The sequence below is a fragment of the Rutidosis leptorrhynchoides genome, chromosome 7 (assembly GCF_046630445.1).
Source record: "Rutidosis leptorrhynchoides isolate AG116_Rl617_1_P2 chromosome 7, CSIRO_AGI_Rlap_v1, whole genome shotgun sequence".
NCBI lineage: Eukaryota > Viridiplantae > Streptophyta > Magnoliopsida > Asterales > Asteraceae > Rutidosis > Rutidosis leptorrhynchoides.
The window spans coordinates 191,941,400-191,962,886 of record NC_092339.1 but is presented as its reverse complement, the minus strand read 5'-3'; the positions used below and the strand labels follow the sequence as shown (position 1 = coordinate 191,962,886).

General features: G+C 34.7%; 1 protein-coding gene across 3 annotated transcripts; it reads left to right on the top strand.

Annotated features, from left to right (window-relative positions):
* Positions 1–12,221: 12,221 nt before the first annotated feature.
* Positions 12,222–15,204, top strand: LOC139857332 (ultraviolet-B receptor UVR8). Of its 3 annotated transcripts, none has more exons than XM_071846075.1 (9): positions 12,222–12,364; positions 12,528–12,867; positions 13,189–13,341; positions 13,427–13,585; positions 13,664–13,831; positions 13,935–14,066; positions 14,165–14,239; positions 14,524–14,622; positions 14,733–15,204. In XM_071846075.1, the coding sequence occupies exons 2-9, from the start codon at positions 12,687–12,689 to the stop codon at positions 14,906–14,908; spliced, it is 1,143 nt and encodes a 380-aa protein (XP_071702176.1). In that variant the 5' UTR covers positions 12,222–12,364; positions 12,528–12,686; the 3' UTR covers positions 14,909–15,204. The 3 variants fall into 3 exon arrangements, with proteins under 3 accessions (XP_071702176.1, XP_071702177.1, XP_071702178.1); XM_071846076.1 differs by having other exon boundaries at positions 12,673–12,867; positions 14,733–15,203; XM_071846077.1 differs by having other exon boundaries at positions 12,241–12,364; positions 12,649–12,867.
* Positions 15,205–21,487: the final 6,283 nt, after the last annotated feature.

Sequence of the window (21,487 nt, the reverse complement as noted above, 5' to 3'; positions counted from 1 at the left end):
ACAACGCCTTTCCAAGGTGAAACCTTAAGCATGACCATTTCTCCAATTTCAAACTCTATATCTTTTCTTTTACTGTCCGCGTAGCTCTTTTGTCGACTTTGGGCGGTTTTCAATCGTTGTTGAATTTGGATGATTTTCTCGGTAGTTTCTTGTATTATCTTCGGACCCGTAATCTGTCTATCCCCCACTTCATTCCAACAAATCGGAGACCTGCACTTTCTACCATTAAGTGCCTCAAACGGCGCCATCTCAATACTAGAATGATAACTGTTGTTATAGGAAAATTCTGCTAACGGTAGGTGTCGATCCCAATTATTTCCGAAATCAATAACACATGCTCGTAGCATGTCTTCAAGCGTTTGTATCATCCTTTCGCTCTGCCCATTAGTTTGTGGATGATAGGCAGTACTCATGTCTAGACGAGTCCCCAATGCTTGTTGCAACGTCTGCCAGAACCTTGAAACAAATCTACCATCCCTATCAGAGATAATAGAGACGGGTATTCCATGTCTGGAGACAACCTCCTTCAAATACAATCGAGCCAACTTCTCCATTTTGTCATCTTCTCTCATTGGCAGGAAGTGTGCTGACTTGGTGAGACGATCAACTATTACCCAAATAGTATCATAACCACTTGCAGTCCTTGGCAATTTAGTAATGAAATCTATGGTAATGTTTTCCCATTTCCATTCCGGGATTTCAGGTTGTTGTAGTAGACCTGATGGTTTCTGATGTTCAGCTTTGACCTTAGAACACGTCAAACATTCTCCTACATATTTAGCAATATCGGCTTTCATACCCGGCCACCAAAAGTGTTTCTTGAGATCTTTATACATCTTCCCCGCTCCGGAATGTATTGAATATCTGGTTTTATGTGCTTCCTTAAGTACCATTTCTCTCACATCTCCAAAACTTGGTACCCAAATTCTATCAGCCCTATATCAGGTTCCGTCTTCACTAATATTAAGATGTTTCTCTGATCCTTTGGGTATCGCATTCTTCAACTTTCCTTTTTTTACAACCCCCTGTTGCGCCTCCTTTATTTGAGTAGTAAGGTTAGTACGAATAATTATATTCACAACTTTTACCCGTATAGATTCTCTGTCCTTTCTACTTAAAGCGTCGGCTACCACATTCGCCTTCCCCGGGTGGTATCGAATCTCAAAATCATAATCATTCAACAGTTCAATCCACCTGCGTTGTCTCATATTCAGTTGCTTCTGATTAAATATATGTTGGAGACTTTTGTGGTCGGTATATATAATACTTTTGACCCCATATAAATAATGCCTCCAAGTCTTTAATGCAAAAACAACAGCACCCAATTCCAAATCGTGAGTTGTATAATTTTGCTCGTGAATCTTCAACTGTCTAGACGCATAAGCAATCACCTTCGTTTGTTGCATTAATACACAACCGAGACCTTGCTTTGATGCGTCACAATAAATCACAAAATCATCATTCTCTTCAGGCAATGAAAATATAGGTGTCGTAGTTAGCTTTTTCTTCAATAACTAAAACGCCTTCTCTTGTTCATCCTTCCATTCAAATTTCTTCCCTTTATGCGTTAATGCAGTCAAGGGTTTTGCTATTTTGGAGAAATCTTGGATGAATCTTCTGTAGTAACCAGCCAATCCTAAAAATTGACGTATATGCTTCGGAGTTTTTGGGGTTTCCCACTTTTCAACGATTTCGATCTTTGCCGGGTCCACCTGGATACCTTCTTTGTTCACTATGTGACCGAGGAATTGAACTTCTTCCAACCAAAATGCACACTTTGAAAACTTAGCGTACAGTTTTTCTTTCCTCAATACTTCTAGCACTTTTCTCAAATGTTCTTCGTGCTCTTGATCATTCTTTGAGTAAATAAGTATGTCATCGATGAAAACAATGACAAACTTGTCAAGATATGGCCCACACACTCAGTTCATAAGGTCCATGAACACAGCTGGTGCGTTAGTCAATCCAAACGGCATAACCATAAACTCGTAATGACCATAACGCGTCCTAAAGCAGTTTTTGGAATATCATCCTCCTTTACTCACATTTGATGATATCCAGAACGTAAATCGATTTTCGAATAAACCAACGAGCCTTGTAGTTGATCAAATAAGTCGTCAATTCTCGGCAGTAGATAACGATTTTTGATGGTAAGTTTATTCAACTCTCTGTAGTCAATACACAACCTAAATGTACCATCCTTCTTCTTGACAAACAAAATAGGAGATCCCCATGGTGATGTACTTGGTCGAATGAAACCACGTTCTAATAGTTCTTGCTGTTGGCTTTGCAGTTCTTTCATCTCGCTGGGTGCGAGTCTGTAAGGAGCACGAGCTATTGGTGCAGCTCCTGGTACAAGATCTATTTGAAATTCAATAGATCGATGTGGAGGTAGACCCGGTAATTCTTTCGGAAATACATTGGGAAATTCTTTTGCGACGGGAACATCATTGATGCTCTTTTCTTCAGTTTGTACTTTCTCGACGTGTGCTAGAACAGCATAGCAACCTTTTCTTATTAGTTTTTGTGCCTTCAAATTACTAATAAGATGTAGCTTCGTGTTGCCCTTTTCTCCGTACACCATTAAGGGTTCTCCTTCTTCTCGTACAATGCGAATTGCATTTTTGTAACATACGATCTCTGCTTTCATCTCCTTCAGCCAGTCCATGCCAACTATTACATCAAAACTCCCTAACTCTACTGGTATCAAATCAATCTTAAATATTTTGCTACCCAGTTTAATTTCTCGATTCCGGCATATATAATCTGCTGAAATTAATTTACCGTTTGCTAATTCGAGTAAAAATTTACTATCCAACGGCGTCAATGGACAACTTAATTTAGCACAAAAATCTCTACTCATATAGCTTCTATCCGCACCTGAATCAAATAAAACGTAAGCAGATTTATTTTCAATAAGAAACATACCCGTAACAAGCTTCGGGTCTTCCTGTGCCTCTGCCGCATTAATATTGAAAACTCTTCCTCGGCCTTGTCCATTCGTGTTCTCATGGTTCGGGCAATTTCTAATAATGTGGCCCGGTTTTCCACATTTATAACGAACTACATTGGTATAACTTGCTCCGACACTACTTGCTCTGCCATTACTCGTTCTGACACCATTTGTTCCTTTCGTTCTGTTAACCCCTGGTCCGTAGACCTCACACTTCGCCGCGCTATGACCATTTCTTTTACACTTGTTGCAAAATTTGGTGCAGAACCCCGAGTGATACTTTTCACTCCTTTGGCATAGCTGCTTCTAATTGTTGTTGTTGTTGTTGCGGTTGTTACTGTTGTTGGGATGATTGTTGTAGTAGTTGTTGTTGTTATTGTTGTTTTGCCGTTTGTTGTAGTTGCGATTGATGTTGCGATTGTTGGGATAGTTGTTGTTGTTTTGGTGACTCTTATCACCCTTTTCCTCCCACTTTCTTTTGACTAGCTTCACGTTGGCCTCTTCGGCCGCCTGTTCTTTAATTCTTCCCTCAATTTGGTTCACTAGTTTGTGAGCCATTCTACATGCCTTTTGTATGGAGGCAGGCTCGTGTGAACTTATATCTTCTTGGATTCTCTCCGGTAACCCTTTCACAAACGCGTCGATCTTCTCTTCCTCATATTCGAACGCTCTCGGACATAATAGGCACAATTCTGTGAATCATCTTTCGTACGAAGTAATATCGAATCCCTGTGTTCGTAACCCTCTAAGTTCTGACTTGAGCTTATTGACCTCGGTTCTGGGACGATACTTCTCGTTCATCAAGTGCTTGAATGTTGACCACGGCAGCGCGTAATCAGCATCTTATCCCACTTGCTATAGATAGGTATTCCACCATGTTAACGCAATACATGTGAATGTATGTGTAGCGTACTTCACTTTGTCTCCTTCAGTACACTTACTTATGGCAAACACCGATTCAACTTTCTCGGTCCACCGTTTCAATCCTTTTGGTCCTTCGGTCCCATCAAATTCTGAAGGTTTACAGGCAGTGAATTCCTTGTAGGAGCATCCTACACGATTTCTTGCGCCGTTAGCTGTATTGCTAGATTCAGAGTTATTGTTGGAATGTAGCGCAGCCTGTACTGTGGCTATGTTTGAAGCAAAAAACGCACGAAATTCCTCTTCGCTCATATTCATGGTGTGTCGAGTAGTCGGTGTCATTTCCTTCAAAATAGTCAAATGAAATAATTTAATCATACAGAATATTAAGAGTAGTCAATAGTATCTTGCAGCATAATATGAACTCATTTATAAAAGCTTTTTCTTCATATTAGCGTTTTATAAGTTTAAATTCGGGTACTACCTACCCGTTAAGTTCATACTTAGTAGCTAATATACAATTCAACTACTACAATTCCATATGAAAAACTGATTATAATAATATATCACATACAAATATTCTTCAAACTTACAACTTCGCTATATTACATATAGCATGAAATATAGTACACTATGATACATGACAGTTTTGAAGATAAATCTAGTTAATACGCAAGTTGTTCAGCAAAGGAAATAAAGACACGTAATTCATAAGTCCAGAAACAAGTCATGCATTCTGGTTTTACTAAGACGACTTCCCATCCTTGGTCTTGTGGAAAATAACCGTTATGACCATTGGCTAGGCAGCATGTTGTAATGTCATCAAAAGGACGAGGGTTTTGTAATGTCCAACAGCCCCGTAATAATCTAAAAACCTTATTTCTCACCCCAACTACTGAATCCGTCACTTGTGGGAAGGTCTTATTTAAAAGTTGTAATCCGATGTTCTTTTTCTCACTTTGGTAAGAAGCGAATATCACTAACCCGTAAGCATAACATGCTTCTTTATGTTGCATGTTAGAAGCTCTTTCTAATTCACGAAATCCTATGTTGGGATATGTTGAGTCAAAATAGGTTCTTAACCCGTAGCGTAAGATTGCATTTGGGTTCCCCGCATTTAACGCTTTAAAGAAAATACGGCGTAACTTACGGTCTCCCCAATGTGATATACCCCACCTATCAAAGGAAAGCCTTTTATAAACTAAGGCATTTCTGGAAAGTCTTTCAAATGTTTGACAGGTTAATTTCGCCATAACTAAATGTGCTGATGAATTCTGACCAACTCTAGACAAGATTTCCTCAATCATATCCTCTGGTAGGTCTTCTACAATATTCGGTTGTCTACCCTTAACGCCCATTTTGTTTTTATACTGTAAAATAGACAAGGATTAGATTCGTAATAACAAATAATACAAGCAATTTTTACATAGAACGTAAAAGTACAAGCACACTACAATACATTTATTACACAACATGCTCACACCCCTCTAATCTGAATCACTGGTTCCTTCTTCTTCGGACTTGGTTCTTTTTCCTAATCTTCTAGGGATATATGATGTTCCTCTAATACGAGTCATCGTTTTCCACATTGGTTTAGAAAAACCTGGTGGTTTAGAGGTTCCCGGGTTATTGTCACGATATTGAAAATACGGGTGTTGACGGTACATATAAAGTTCATCGGGGTCGGAATCAGATTTCTCTATTTTGATGCCTTTTCCCTTATTATTTTCTTTTGCCTCATTAAATTGGGTCGGGGTAATTTCTATAACATCATCGGAATCCTCATCAGGATCCGATTCATCGAAAAATTGGTAATTTTCTCAATATTTTGCTTCCTTAGCGGAAACACCATTGACCATTATTAACTTTGGTCCATTGGTTGAGGATTTTCTTTTATTTGACCGGTTTTCTGTGGTTCCTACCATTCCTCCCTCCGGAACCTCTTCTTCTTCTTCTTCCGGTTCCTCTTCTTCTGGTTCCTCTTCTTCCGGTTCCTCTTCTTCCGGTTCCTCTTCTTACGGTTCCGTTTCCTCTTCTTCCGGTTCTTCGGGAACTTGTGAATCTTGCCAATATATATTTGACTATTCGTTATTATTAGGTGAGTCAATGGGATTTGTGCTAGAGATAGACATCTATCACACAATATCAAACATGTTAAGAGATTAATATATCACATAATATTTACATGTTAATAATATATAGTTTCCAACAAAAATTTTAAGCAATCATTTTTAAAGAAAACACGGTCGAAGTCCAGACTCACTAATGCATCCTAACAAACTCGATAAGACACACTAATGCAAATTTTTCTGGTTCTCTAAGACCAACGCTCGGATACCAACTGAAATGTCCCGTTCATATTGATTATAAACGTTCCATATTAATTGATTTCGTCGCGAGGTTTTGACCTCTATATGAGACATTTTTCAAAGACTGCATTCATTTTTAAAACAACCATAACCTTTATTTTATCAATAAAGGTTTTAAAAACATTACGTAGATTATCAAATAATGATAATCTAAAATATACTATTTACACACGACAATTACATAATGGTTTACAATAGAAATATATTACATCGACATATGTTTCTTGAATGCAGTTTTTACACAATATCATACAAACATGGACTCCAAATCTTGTCCTTATTTTAGTATGCAACAGCGGAAGCTCTTAATATTCACCGGAGAATAAACAAGCTTTAAACGTCAACAAAAATGTTGGTGAGTTATAGGTTTAACCTATATATATATATATATATATATATATATATATATATATATATATATATATATATATATATATATATATATATATATATCAAATCGTAACAATAGACCACAAGATTTCATATTTCAATACACATCCCATACATAGAGATAAAAATCATTCATAAGGTGAACACCTGGTAACCGACATTAACAAGATGCATATATAAGAATATCCCCATCATTCCGGGACACCCTTCGGATATGATATAAATTTCGAAGTACTAAAGCATCCGGTACTTTGGATGGGGTTTGTTAGGCCCAATAGATCTATCTTTAGGATTCGTGTCAATTAGGGTATCTGTTCCCTAATTCTTAGTCGGAATTACAGGTTATAAGTCGTTTTTGTAAAGGTAGTCATTTCAGTCGAAAGAACGACGTCTAGATGACCATTTTGGAAAACATACTTCCACTTTGAGTTTAACTATGATTTTTGGATATAGTTTCATGTTTATAAGAAAAATCATTTTCCCAGAAGAACAACTTTTAAATCAAAATTTATCATAGTTTTTAATTAACTAACCCAAAACAGCTCGCGGTGTTACTACAACGGCGTATATCCGGTTTTACGGTGTTTTTCGTGTTTTACGGTTTTAAATCATTAAGTTAGCATATCATATAGATATAGAGCATGTGTTTAGTTGATTTTAAAAGTCAAGTTAGAAGGATTAACTTTTGTTTGCGAACAAGTTTAGAATTAACTAAACTATGTTCTAGTGATTACAAGTTTAAACCTTCGAATAAGATAGCTTTATATGTATGAATCGAATGATGTTAAGAAAATCATTAGTACCTCAAGTTTTGTAGATAAACCTACTGGAAAAGAGACAAATGGATCTAGCTTCAAAGGATCCTTGGATGGTTTGAAATTTCTTGAAGCAAAATCATGACACGAAAACAAATTCAAGTAAGATCATCACTCGAAATAAGATTGTTATAGTTATAGAAATTGAACCAAAGTTTGAATATGAGTATTACCTTGTATTAGAAAGATATATTACTATAAATAAGAAAGATTTCTTGAGGTTGGATGATCACTTTACAAGATTGGAAGTAAGCTAGCAAACTTGGAAGTATTCTTGATTTTATGAAACTAGAACTTATAGAATTTATGAAGAACACTTAGAACTTGAAGATAGAACTTGAGAGAGATCACTTAGATGAAGAAAATTGAAGAATGAAAGTGTTTGTAGGTGTTTTTGGTCGTTGGTATATGGATTAGATATAAAGGATGTGTAATTTTGTTTTCATGTAAATAAGTCATGAATGATTACTCATATTTTTGTAATTTTATGAGATATTTCATGCTAGTTGCCAAATGATGGTTCCCACATGTGTTAGGTGACTCACATGGGCTGCTAAAAGCTGATCATTGGAGTGTATATGCCAATAGTACATACATCTTAAAGCTGTGTATTGTACGAGTACGAATACGGGTGCATACGAGTAGAATTATTGATGAAACTGAACGAGGATGTAATTGTAAGCATTTTTGTTAAGTAGAAGTATTTTGATAAGTGTCTTGAAGTCTTTCAAAAGTGTATGAATACATAATAAAACACTACATGTATATACATTTTAACTGAGTCGTTAAGTCATCGTTAGTCGTTAGATGTAAATGTTGTTTTTGAAACCTTTAGGTTAACGATCTTGTTAAATGTTGTTAAACCATTGTTTATTATATCTAAAGAGATGTTAAATTATTACATTATCATGATATTATGATATATTAATATATCTTAGTATGATATATATATATAGTTAAATGTTGTTACAACGATAATCGTTACATATATGTCTCGTTTCGAAATCATTAAGTTAGTAGTCTTGTTTTTACATATGTAGTTCATTGTTAATACACTTAATGACATGTTTACTTATCATTTATCATGATTAAACATAGTGTATCAATATCTTAATATGATACATATGTATTTAGTAGACGTTATCATAACGATAATCGTTATATATATCATTTCGAGTTTCTTAACTTAGTAATCTCATTTCTTATGTATATCACACATTGTTAATATATTTAGTGAGATACTTACTCATCATAATCTTATGTCAACCATATATATATGTCTATATATACCACAACATGTAGTTTTTACAATTTTGTAACGTTCGTGAATCGCCGGTCAACTTGGGTGATCAATTGTCTATATGAAACTTATTTCATTTAATCAAGTCTTAACAAGTTTGATTGCTTAACACATTGGAAACATTTAGTCATGTAAATATCAATCTCAATTAATATATATAAACATGGAAAAGTTCGGGTCACTACATCATCCACAACTTCCTTCAACTTCCTCTCGAGCTCTTCCACATGCTTTTCGGAGTCAGACAGTTTTTCTTCATGGCAACGAATTGCTTCAACAAATGATTGGCAGCCCTACATGCTTGAATATTGTTAAACATGGCATGCATATTCATGATAGTAATCCGCTCACAAGCTTAACGCTTTAATTGAAAGATCATCGAAAACATTCATTAAAGGAGGGTTGGGAACGTAGAAAAGTCTTCATGGCTTTGATGTAGAAGTCAGGAACAAATCCAGAGGATCCAGGAGTAGCGACAATAAGCCTCTCATTTTGAAGAGGATGGGGAGTTACTGGAGTATCAATATCAATCGGATCACGGAGATTGGTGATAGGGGATTGAGTGGAATGAACTTCTTGAACATCATTAGATATAGTAGTCTCATCTCTCAACACTGATAATAAAGCAAGGAGAAAAGAAAGTGACGATACAAAAATTAACAAATAAATAATCATAAAAACAAAAATAATATAATAGAAACCATTTTCATCTTGCTGCGAAGAGGATTTCCTTTGCTTCTTTGATGGTTTTGTAGCAGGCTTCACAACTTCTTTACCTTTTCTTTTTCGCTGTTTCGAACCTTCCACAAGGTCAACCATAGGAATAGCATTAGGAATAACCGTTTCAGCGGAAGGAACCTTAGGAACTTCTTTGCACATGCCGGATTGTAGTTTATTCGATGTGATAATACTCGCGTGATCCATTACTGCAAAAGGAAAAGAAATACAAATATAAATCGGTGAAAAAAGATGAAAATAAAACACAAGCAGGAAGATTCCTACCAACATTATCTAATTCAACAACAGGAATAAAGTCTTTGTCTTTCCATCGGTAAGACAAGCCGACAAGCGCTAAGACAAAATCATTATATAGACGTTGGGGGAGTTCCAAGGATTTGATTTGTTAGATAGCATCTTTTTCAGCAGAGGTTAAAGTAGGAGTTTTGCCGGTGCCACGACTATAACTTAATGACCAAGAGCGAACAGAAGCAAAAACATCAGGGACAATAGTTGATTTAACAAAAAAGAAATAACTAGTCAAATCTGAAAGTTTGTTATTCATTTCATGGGTAAAAGTAATTCCAGCCTTACGATCGAAATTAAACCAACCTACTTTACAAACTCGAATACGATAAAGAGAAGAAAATTTTTTTTACTTCAGGGGCGGCACGAAGAGATCTACAGTAGAGTTCAAAATTACTGATTTTTTTGCAGACCATGAGGGTGTATTTGACTTATGCTCACTCCGTAATATCTTAGAAAGGATAACATAAATGTAGAAAAAGGAATGCAGACATTGCCAATATCAAAAGCAACACTATACAAGGATATCATATCCTTTAAAGGATCATTTTCTCTTTGAGAAGGTAGCGGAACAACTGGAGAAAGAGCATTGATTTCGGCATAAGATAAACAAAGATCGTCAAGAAACTCTTGAGTAGTCAATGGAATGATGCATTTTACGTTAGCTTGCGAACCGCTGGTCGACGTTTCGTTGGTAGTCATTATAAGGAAATATGCGAACAAGAGAAGTAATGAACCTTACCAATAAAGTCAAGAAGTCCTTGAAGATTCGTAAAACTTGAAAGATAATAATAAAAGGTAAAAGTAAAAAGGAGATGGTAGAAGGGGGTATTTATATGGAAGCAAAACGGATGCAAAACGTCTTATAGGACACGTGTAGGGTGAAGATTAAAGGGAAGGGAAATGATAGGGTGATGAACGGTGGAAAAATAAAATATAAAGATCATAGGCAATCAAGTGCGTTAAGGAAGTCAAATAAACATGTCAGAAGACATTTAATGCATAAGGCGTATCGGAAGTCGAAGAAATAATTTTTTAAGTTTGACAATGATACCTTTACAAGTTATCATTTTCAAACTGGGGGACTTAATGATACGCTATCTGATTAGCGTACAGAAAACACAATTTAAAAAAGAACCGGTCACCATAAAAGTGAACAAAAGCATGAAAAACCATACAAGTATAAGCTTCAGCGGACAGCGGACATATATCATAAAGAGCGGATAGCGATGAGGGATGAAAGTCATGTTCCGAAAAATAAGGGTTAACTCACCGATCAAAACATGACGCCTGTCTTTCATTGAAGAAAACCTTTGACTTTTCTGCCTATAAATAGGCCACACGAACTTCATTAATGGGCAGAGTACATCATTTTGTCAGAGTGGAATTTTCTATCTCTACAGAGGAACTTTCTCTTTCTAAGAATGATTGATCAAGTTTGACCTTGACTGGATTAGCAGCTTGTCTTCGGATCCGGTAATCATAGTTATTCGGGGAGTGCAAGAAGACTAAAACCGCTCACTGTTAACGTGATTATGATTTGCACTCGTATTTTACTCGTATTTTATTCGTGTTCTGAATACAATACGATCATTTATCAACAAGTGTTAATTGCTCAAAAAGTAGGAATGATCAAAATAAGTCATTGTTGCATTCTTTACCATTCAAAGAGAAAAGAGTTTAACCAATTCAAAAAACGGTGATAAATTCAACATTGCTTAAAAACACAATTTTAAAATAGATGTGAATAAATAAAAGAATAGTTTCTGCCGAATGATCAGCTGCCGAATAGTTTCTGAGAGAAGTATGGTCGGTGGCTGACAGAACGATTAATTGTTTACTTCAATTACATTGTGCACATTAATTGTTTACGTTTTGAACTAGATGATTAGTGGTGTTGGTACATTTGTAGTGACCTGATTATTCATAAGGCATGTCAAAGGTTCGACTCTCGTGTAAAAAATATATATTTTTGTGTTTACATTTTCATTTTATAGGTCTCGGAGGTTTCATATGTTTATGCGTTTAAGTATCACTCAGGGGTCAGAGGCGGATCCAAAGTGTTAAGGAGGGGGCCGGCCGCCCCCGGTGGATTTCGAAATTTTAGTGCAAATTTTTTCGGTTTTTCGATTTTGCCCCGGTGAATTTTTTTTTTTTTGCCCTAAACCCTTCATGTTTTGCCCCAAAACCTCCATATTTTGCTCTTAAAACTCTATATTTTGCCCCAAAACCTCTATATTTTGCCAAAAAAAAAAATTCCTACGTTTTAAGAAAAGATTCGCCCCCGGTGAAAATTTTTCCTGGATCCGCCACTGCCAGGGGTTTTGCCACACGCGATACACTATAGATTCGTTGTGGAAGTTATCTCCGAGAGGTGATAGGACTGTAATGATTTGTTTCGTAATTAAAAAATAGTCGGATGAATGAGTTCCGACATCACGTTCAAACAACATTGACCCCTAACACCGTTAAAAAAATGTTGTAGAATTTTATTTTTGAGGTGTACCTGTATCACTGCTTATGTTGTTTTTTTCTTCCTAAAATCACTAAGAATCCCTAAAACCTCAACGTCCCTGAATCTTTAGATACTCCGGTTTCAAGTAGTCAAAGAAGCAGATCAACTCCCCCATCAAGAGATTACGCTTCCTTCAAGGTATCAAATCTTTTATCTGTATCAGCTTTTTACTGTTTGTTTCGGAATGGATACAATTTGAAGTTCATATGTGTAATGGGAATTATCAATTGATTTTGTTTGATACAATTTGAAAGAATAAAGTTCCAGTTTTTAGGGATTTTTTTTTCCTTCCCATTTGCAGGTTTTAATACGAGTGTTTACACATATACGTGCTTGTAAAATATACTATACGTTTCTTGATCTAAAGTTCAAAACATTAACAAGGTGAAAGTAATTATGGTTTATATCATTTTTGCGACTAGTCTGATCTAGCAGTTGATGATTAGGTAGTGTATTTAGAATGGATTCAAATGATGATAGACAGAGTGAAAAACAAGAAATATGGAGTTGGGGTGCAGGTACTGATGGACAATTGGCAACTGGATTACTTCAAGATGAACATATTCCTCAACTCCTTCCTTTTCAACCGTCTTTATCGTTTATTTCTTGCGGCGGTGCTCATGTCGTTGCCCTCACTCCTGGTATTTTTTTTAATACTATATACTTCATCTATTTCTGGTGTATACAAAGGTTGCATAACTCGGAATTACTTACTCATCGAGTACTTGGTTTTTGGTCGGCCAACCTCGGGGTGACTCGGAAAATTGGTCAAAACTCGGCCAAAACTCTGCCAAAACTCAAGATTACATGGAAAATTGGTCAAAATAGGTCAAAGTCAAACTTGGTCAACATTGGTGTTCTCCCCTAGTTGCCGAGTACTCTCTAAAAAGTCCCGACCGAGTACTCGTAGTGAGATTTGCAGCCTTGGGTGTATTATGTTAGTGATCATTCTTTGTATTCAGGTAAAAAGGTGTTTACTTGGGGAAGAGGCACGTCGGGTCAACTTGGCCATGGAAATTTGGTCAACAGTTTAGGGCCGAAATCTGTGGATGTTTTGAATAACTTTAAGATAACCAATGTATCAGCCGGATGGAACCACTCGGGCTTCGTTACAGGTCTGTTATCATCTGTCAAGAATTTTTGTCCTCTTTCTTATCATCTCATAATATAAGTTTTTATTTAATTTGATTTTGGTTACAGATATTGGTCACCTGCTAACTTGTGGAGACGGGTCATTTGGTCAACTTGGGTTAGGTGATAATGTGTCACAATGTTCTCCGGTAAAAGTATTGCATTTTGAATCATGGCATGTTCAGCAAATTGCCTTTGGGATGCGCCATTCGCTTGCTTTGTTGAAAGGTGAAGTCATTAAATCTTACGGGGTCTTATTTGTATAATTTCTGGTTGTTTTTCGGGATTCAAAGTATTTTTTTTCAGGTGAAAAGGGAGACCAAGTTTACAGTTTTGGATCCGGAAAACGTGGTCAACTAGGTATATCTAACGAGAAAGTCAAATCTATAAGTCTTCCAATGAGTGTATCTGGATTGGATCAAGTCAATGTTGGTAGTATCGTTGCAAATGGAGATCACAGCGCAGCGATATCTGGTACCACGTTAGTTCATCAAAGTTCACATCTAAGCATTTTTTTTTTTTTTTTTCTTTTCTTCAGTTTTCACTTGTTTTATTTATTTATTTATTTATTAATCAGATAATGGACATTTGTACACTTGGGGAAGAGGGTTTGATGGTAAACCAGGCATGTGTTTTCCCGAACGCGTGATTTCAATGGTTTCGTTTACACAGGTTTCCCTCGGGTGGAATCATGCCTTAATTCTCACAGGTATAGTAATACTACAACGTATAATGCATTTTCTACCTATATGTTTTACCTAAGAGTATTCATGTTTTGTGTTGTTTATATATATAATATATGTTTAGAAGAAGGAGAAGCTCTTATGCTTGGGAGTCATCACGGGGTTCTCAAAAACCATCAGATACAAAATTTGACAAAACGTATGTTTCGACCTTACTCTACTAATTAAAATTAAAAGTTACTACTATTTGAATGCTTATCTACAATTCTATATTATGAATGAATAGTTTATTTATGTATATTTATTTAAATTTAATAAATTATGTTGATCTAAGTAGTTGTTCAAGGCTTTATAAAGTCATATTCTATCACTTTAACTCAACACAAGGTTCCCTAATTTGATTGATCCTAATAATTTTGCAGTTTTGCTCGTTGAAATATTTTTACTTGTGCTGTAATCTTGAGCCATTTGCTTATTTTGCAGACAACATAAACGAAGAACAGGTAAAGAAAATTTGCGGTTTGAATGGGATAAAGGTTGTGGGAGTTGCATCAGGAGCAGAGCACTCTGTCCTTACAACAGGCACGTACATATAGTATCGATAAAAGAATAGTTAATAATTAACAGTCAGGACCTAATCTTGATTAAATAAACAAATGGTTATTTATTGGGTGAATCCAAACTTTGTGCAGAAAATGGAGCGGTATTAACGTGGGGATGGGGTGAACATGGTCAGCTTGGTTTAGGAGACACACGTGATCACAACAATCCTCAAGTTGTAAGCATGGGCCAAAGTGGTGCGCATGAATATGCAACTTCGAATGTCTATTGTGGATCTGGTTTTACATTTGTTGTTCGGAATTTGTAGGTGTAAACAGTCTTGAGAACACCACAAGTTCATTTACAACAAAGGATATTTTTAAAACCACGATGAAAATCCTCAACTCCTGAGGTACTCCTCCATTGTCAACTAACGATTTGTTTTTTCTCTAATTTCATATAATATGCTTCGTTTACTAAATTAGATTCAACAAGACGGTCCAACTTCTCACAATTTGGACGATAAGTTCTGTACTTTGAGTTTATAGTTGTGATTCGCTGTGATAAATTTTGTGCCTAATATTACTTAAATAAAGTAGAACCTACAAGCTTATAGAGGCGATGAGACAAATACACCCTTAGTTTTCAGGATATTCTTTTATGTGCGTGCGCCGTAAATTCATTCATTCATTCATTGAGAATTTAAAAGAATGAAGTGCTGAAGATAATGTTGTTGACGTTTGCTAGTAATTTCACATTCACCTATTTGGATGCCTGAAGCAAATTCAGTCATATTATTGCATTTAGTATTTACTATACATGATAATCTAATTTATAAACAGAATGTGAAAGATATAAATTTAGGTAATCTTCTTAAATCCACGACTGCTTACACGTGTCAATTTAGATAGATTCAAGAGGCATCAATATACATTCGTTTTGCTACCACATATGCCACGATGACTTGGATAAGTGCGAATCATCATTGATTTTGCGGAATTTGCAGCAAGTGTTGCTTTGTAGATCTGCATGTGATGTGATAAACCAAACTACATACTAACTTGAAATATTCAGCAACCACTTGCAAGCGGGTATTTTTGGAAATCGGCTGTATGTGGGGTAGATAGGATTTCCTGGTGACCGAATAAGTCCACTATTCAGTTGGGATTTATGATTGAGTCCTAAATAAACAGCTTATTTGAAATGACCGAATAATCTCCAACGTCCAATTAAGCTCAATAAGCTCAAAATATACAACGCCTAGGTTAGGTATGCAGTCACTCTTCAAAAAGTGACTGGAAGGTTAAGAAGTCAGTTTTGTCATAAAAACTAAGACTAAACAAGGTTTTAAGTCCATTGTTCCCAAAGTGAGTCCACATTAAGTAAATAAAGTGACTAGGAACGAGGATGCATATATGAGAATAATTGAGTCCATTGTTCTAACTATGTGAGCACTACGAATGATATCAAAGTCATAACCTCTCAATTATGACGTATACTTGCGGCTCCATGTATCTCCTAGATATTGAATTATGTTTCAACTTGAAGATATTAAGAGTTTTAGTGGGTGAATTTGTAACAGTTTGTTCCTCCTGATGATATTCCATTAGTTCGTCTTCCATCAACTATCAAGTGTAATATTTCAAAAAAGTGATTCATAAATCAAAAGTTTTGAGTAGATTTGTTATGATTATTTTGGTTAAATTATGATTATTTGGTTTTAATCGAAACCGAACCGAATTTGATTTTTGATCGGTTTTGAATTTGAATTCGGTATCTGTTTTCGGTTTTCAGTTTTTCCTTTATAATTTTCAAAACTAAAGAAATTAAATCGAATAAATTGAAGAAACTGAAAACAGAAGCGATCAACATTCATAGGTAGAAGGATAGCGTATTCGTGTCGCCATATTTTGTGGTCGTCATCTCATCATCGTGTAAGTATTAATGAAAGTCCACCGAACTCTACTCAAAACAGTATTAACTAGATTAATTTTGAGTTATCTTTCTTTATCTTTCTGGTATCTTGAAATGCTAACATGTACAAACTTTTTTTTTTCGAACGCTGATATCGACATCATCCAGAGGGGACTTGACCACCTTCGCGAGCATATGCCACCCACACACACATCAGGAGGAAATCTAAATCGCGACGATGTTGGAAGTACCAGCAAAGGTTGGGAAAACCTTCCGAGACCTTCCAAATCGCATTGATGTTAGTAGTACTATCAAAGGTTGAAAACTCTCGCTTTGAATGAGAATCAAACATGGGTTGGCAGTAATGAGAAATAAGTCACAACGGGCAATCTACAAAGCGGAAACAAACCTCGGTTTGACAAACCTTTCCCAACATGTATGACCCCGTGAGGATGCTAGCAAATAAGGTTCAACAAATTCAATACAAATCAACCCCAAATCAGTCCTAAAGCAGCAAATAAAGGATTAATAAAGCACACACAAAAAACATGAGACCTTTTTACATGGAAAATCTCTCAAAATCGAGAGTAAAAACCACGTGACCCATAGGCAACATTAATTCCACTATCACCGATAAGAGATACAATAGGTCTTCTCTAGATAAACTAGAGGTATACAAAATCATCATACTCTTAAACTATTACAATCAACAACTGTATGAAACAACCTAAAGACAAAAAATGATCTTATCACCCAAAAATTGCTACTGTTCCAGCAGCTATAACTCGAGCTACAGACCTCTTTAGACAAATTCAACGGTTGAAATCCTTGGCTTAGATGTTAGAAACACGCTATCCAAAATTGGTGAATATTCAACGGTTGGATCTCCGGGGATCGCCGACTTTCTGAGATGATGTAGGTGTAGACGGGAATAAAGTTTTGTCTTTTATTTTATTTTATTTTATTTTATTTTATTTAACTCTCTACTCTCTTGAATGACCAAAGTGTCTGCATACTTGAGGTATATAAATGCCCTAATGATACAAGGCCAAGCTAACCTTGAATGAGCCTAATTGTTGGGCTTTGGGTTTGAGTTAACATTTCCTCATATTTGGAAACCCAAATAAAAACCCAACAAATCTCCCATTTTCCAATTATGAAGAAGAGATCGTCATCCCGGTGATCGAGCAACAAACCTTAAGCTTCTCACTTGCCAAAGCCTTTGTGAACATGTCGGAACCATTATCATCGATATGAACTTTATCAAGTTCAAACAAACCATCTTCAAGACATTCTCTAATTTAGTGATACCAACACATCAATATGTTTTGTCCACTTATGAAACATAGAGTTTCTAGCCAAGTGAATCGCACTCTCATTATCACTAAGAACTACATATCGTGATTGCTTAAACCCAAGGTCTTATAGAAACCTTTTCATATCGTGATTGTTTTTCTATAATCGACTCAAACTTCTTATACCAATGTCTCGGTGCTTGCTTCAACCCATATAGACTTTTCTGTAGTCTACAAACATAATCTTCTTTACTCTTAATCTGAAACCCTTCAAGTCGCACCATGTAGATTTCCTTATCAAAATCACCGTGAAGGAAAGCAGTATTGACATCCATTTGTTCAACCTTAAGATCAAGACTAGCAACTAACCCAAGAACCACTCGGATAAATCACATCTTCACAACCGGTGTGAAAATTTCCTCGAAATCAATATCCCTTTTCTGGCTGAATCCTTTGACAACTGACCTAGGTTTGTACCTTGGTTGAGAAGTATGCTCTTCTGACTTTTGTTTGAAAACCCATTTGTTTCTCAAAGCTCTCTTGCCTTTAGATAACTTCACCAACTCATAAGTATCGTTCTCTTGTAAGGAGTTCATCTTATCTTGCATTGCTTCAGCCCACTCCTTCTTGTGCTCATCTTTTATAGATTATGCATAACACTCTGCCTCCCCCCATCAGTGAGTAATACATACTCATCTGCAGAATATCTAACAGAAGGATGAAATTGTACTCTAAAATAACTAGATAAAAACTTAACAATTATCACACAATATCAGGCAGCTAAAACTCGATCGTGGAGTAACCAGTAAGTAAATTGACCAGTTCGTTCCACAGAGAACAGTGTTCAAGATTTAAACAACTAATAATTATTCTAAGAATTGGGGAAGTTTTGATTTGAATTTAAGTAAATAAAACAGTAGAAAAGTAATCAAACGAATTAACCAAATAAGGAGGAATAGTGTCCACTTTAATGCTCTAATAATGACTAGGATTGTTCTTTAATTTAAACCGTTTATTTAAGGTCTAGGTAATTAGTTCATATCGGTCTCATGAAATCAATGAACCAAAGGCATAATAAATTCAATTTACTCACATAAATTATCATTAAGAGGTCCAAATTACCATGTAAAATTAATCTAGACTTTCTCTTGGTTAAACTCACATAATACCTAGGCTAATGGGATCACTCGGAAAAGCTTACACGATTGTGTTATCACAATATCAATTTAATCACCAGTTGCAGTCACATACAATTGTCTAGATCTAAAAGATGAAGTACAAGCTATGAATATTGATAAACTCACATAAACCATATTCAATAACCTGTATAATTAAATAAACGATATATATATAAACACAATAATGGATCTTGCGAGAAAGCACGAACAATTTAACATAAAACCATAATAAATCACAAGATAGAACAATCCCAAATCATAAGTCTTACATCAAGTGGACACAATTAAAGTTTAGCCTAACATAGCAAAAGAAAGAACAATTAAACAATTGGAACTAATAATATTCATCATAAAATCACTAATATAATGAAGAACTAGGGTACCAATGATTATTGGATGCTCCAAACTTCAAACTTGTTGTTATGATCTTCAAAATTGATGAAGAATGGATTGAAAACCTTGAAAAACGACCCTCCTGGCCCCAGAATTCGTAAAACAATCGATACCCTAAAGTTGGGGTTTAATATTGTAACGACCCGGATTTTTCCGTTAATATATATAAGATTAATATTTACATAATTAAATGTTTCCAACATGTTAAACAATCAAACTTATTAAGACTTGATTATTTGAAATGAATTTTATACAAACGTTTGTTCACCCAGTTTGTCTGACGATTCACGAACGTCATAACTTGTAATAATTATAAAAAGAAATATATATATATTATCTCATTAAATTTATTAGCAAAGAGTTATATATATATATATATATATATATATATATATATATATATATATATATATATATATATATATATATATATATATATATATGTATGTATGTATATGTAACGTTTAACGACGCTATAACGCCTAAGTTAAAATGAATATATATGTATTGTATTAAGATGTATTAATACACTTTTGAAAGACTTAAATACATATATCAATATACTTATACTCAACAAAGATAGCTATACTCGTATTCGCATTCTATTCCATCAAGAATTCTACTAGTATTTATACAGTATATATACCCGTATCATACCCAGCTTCTAGATGTATCTACTATTGGTATATACCAATAAAAATCTGCATTATTTTTGTAATAGGTCATGCATGACCTCATGGTTTTAACCTATACTAGATATTAGTCAAAAAATGACAACACATGTTGATTATATATACTAAAAACGTTTTTCTGCTTAAACCCATTTTTACATTCCATTTTCTCATTCATAATCTCCAATTTCTCTCTCAAAATACTCCCATCTTCATACTAGATCATCACCAAACATTTTTCTCATCTTTTAGCATCAAAATCCAAGCTATAAACACCATAAGAAAATCCTTTCAAGAACTTCATCCAATTTGAAGAAGATTGCTTCCAACTTTTAATCCAAATTCAAGAACTCTTTAAGATCAAGAATTCTACTTTTATTTTATTAGCTTTTCAGTTCATAATCAAGGTAATAAACTTATTTAAGCTTTGGTTCAATTTTTATAAATATAACTATCTTAAATCAAGATAGAATTCTTATTCGAACTTTTGATCATTCCATGATTCTACTTCAAGAATTCTAAGCTATCAAGGAGATCTTCAACCTCAAGATTATTATCTTGTTTTTCCAGCAACTTTGTTCATTTGATTTGAGGTAGTAATCTTATTCATATTCTTGTTCAATTCCTATCTTTATAGCTATCTTATTTTGAGTTTATAACTTATAACAACTAGAACATAGTTTAGTAAATTCTAAACTTGTTCGCAAATAAACTTAATCCTTCTAACTTGAATCTTAAAAATATTTTGACACATGTATTATATCTACATGATATGCTAACATAAGGATATAAAACTTGTAAACACGAAGAACACCGTAAAATCGGACATACGCCGTCGTAGTAAAACAACGGGCTGTTTTGGGTTGGATAATTAAAAACTATCATAATCTTTGATTTAAAAGTTGTTCTTATGGAAAAATGATATTTCATATGAACATGAAACTATATCCAAAAATCTTGGTTATACTCAAAATAGAAGTATGTTTTTTCAAAATAGTCATCAAGATGTCGTCCTTTCGACGGAAATGACTACCTCTAATGACTTGTAACCTGTATTTCCGACTATAAACCTATACTTTTTCTGTTAAGATTAATAATATTCGGTTCGATACAAAACCATGGCAATTTGAAACACTCAAATTGGATTTAAAATGAATAAGTTATGGGTAAAACAAAAGTGGATAGATTTGCTTGTTTTAGCTACGTGAATTTTTCTAACATATCTATACTAACCTTATTCTAGCTAACTTTTCCTATATCCTACATGTATTTATACATGTCTTAATCCCTTCTTAGTAGAAATACAAATTATAATAGTCGGGGTTAATTCTACGACAATATATTATAGTCTTAATAAAAAAAATCGTAAGACACTATATATATATATATATATATATATATATATATATATATATATATATATATATATATATATATATATATATATATATATATA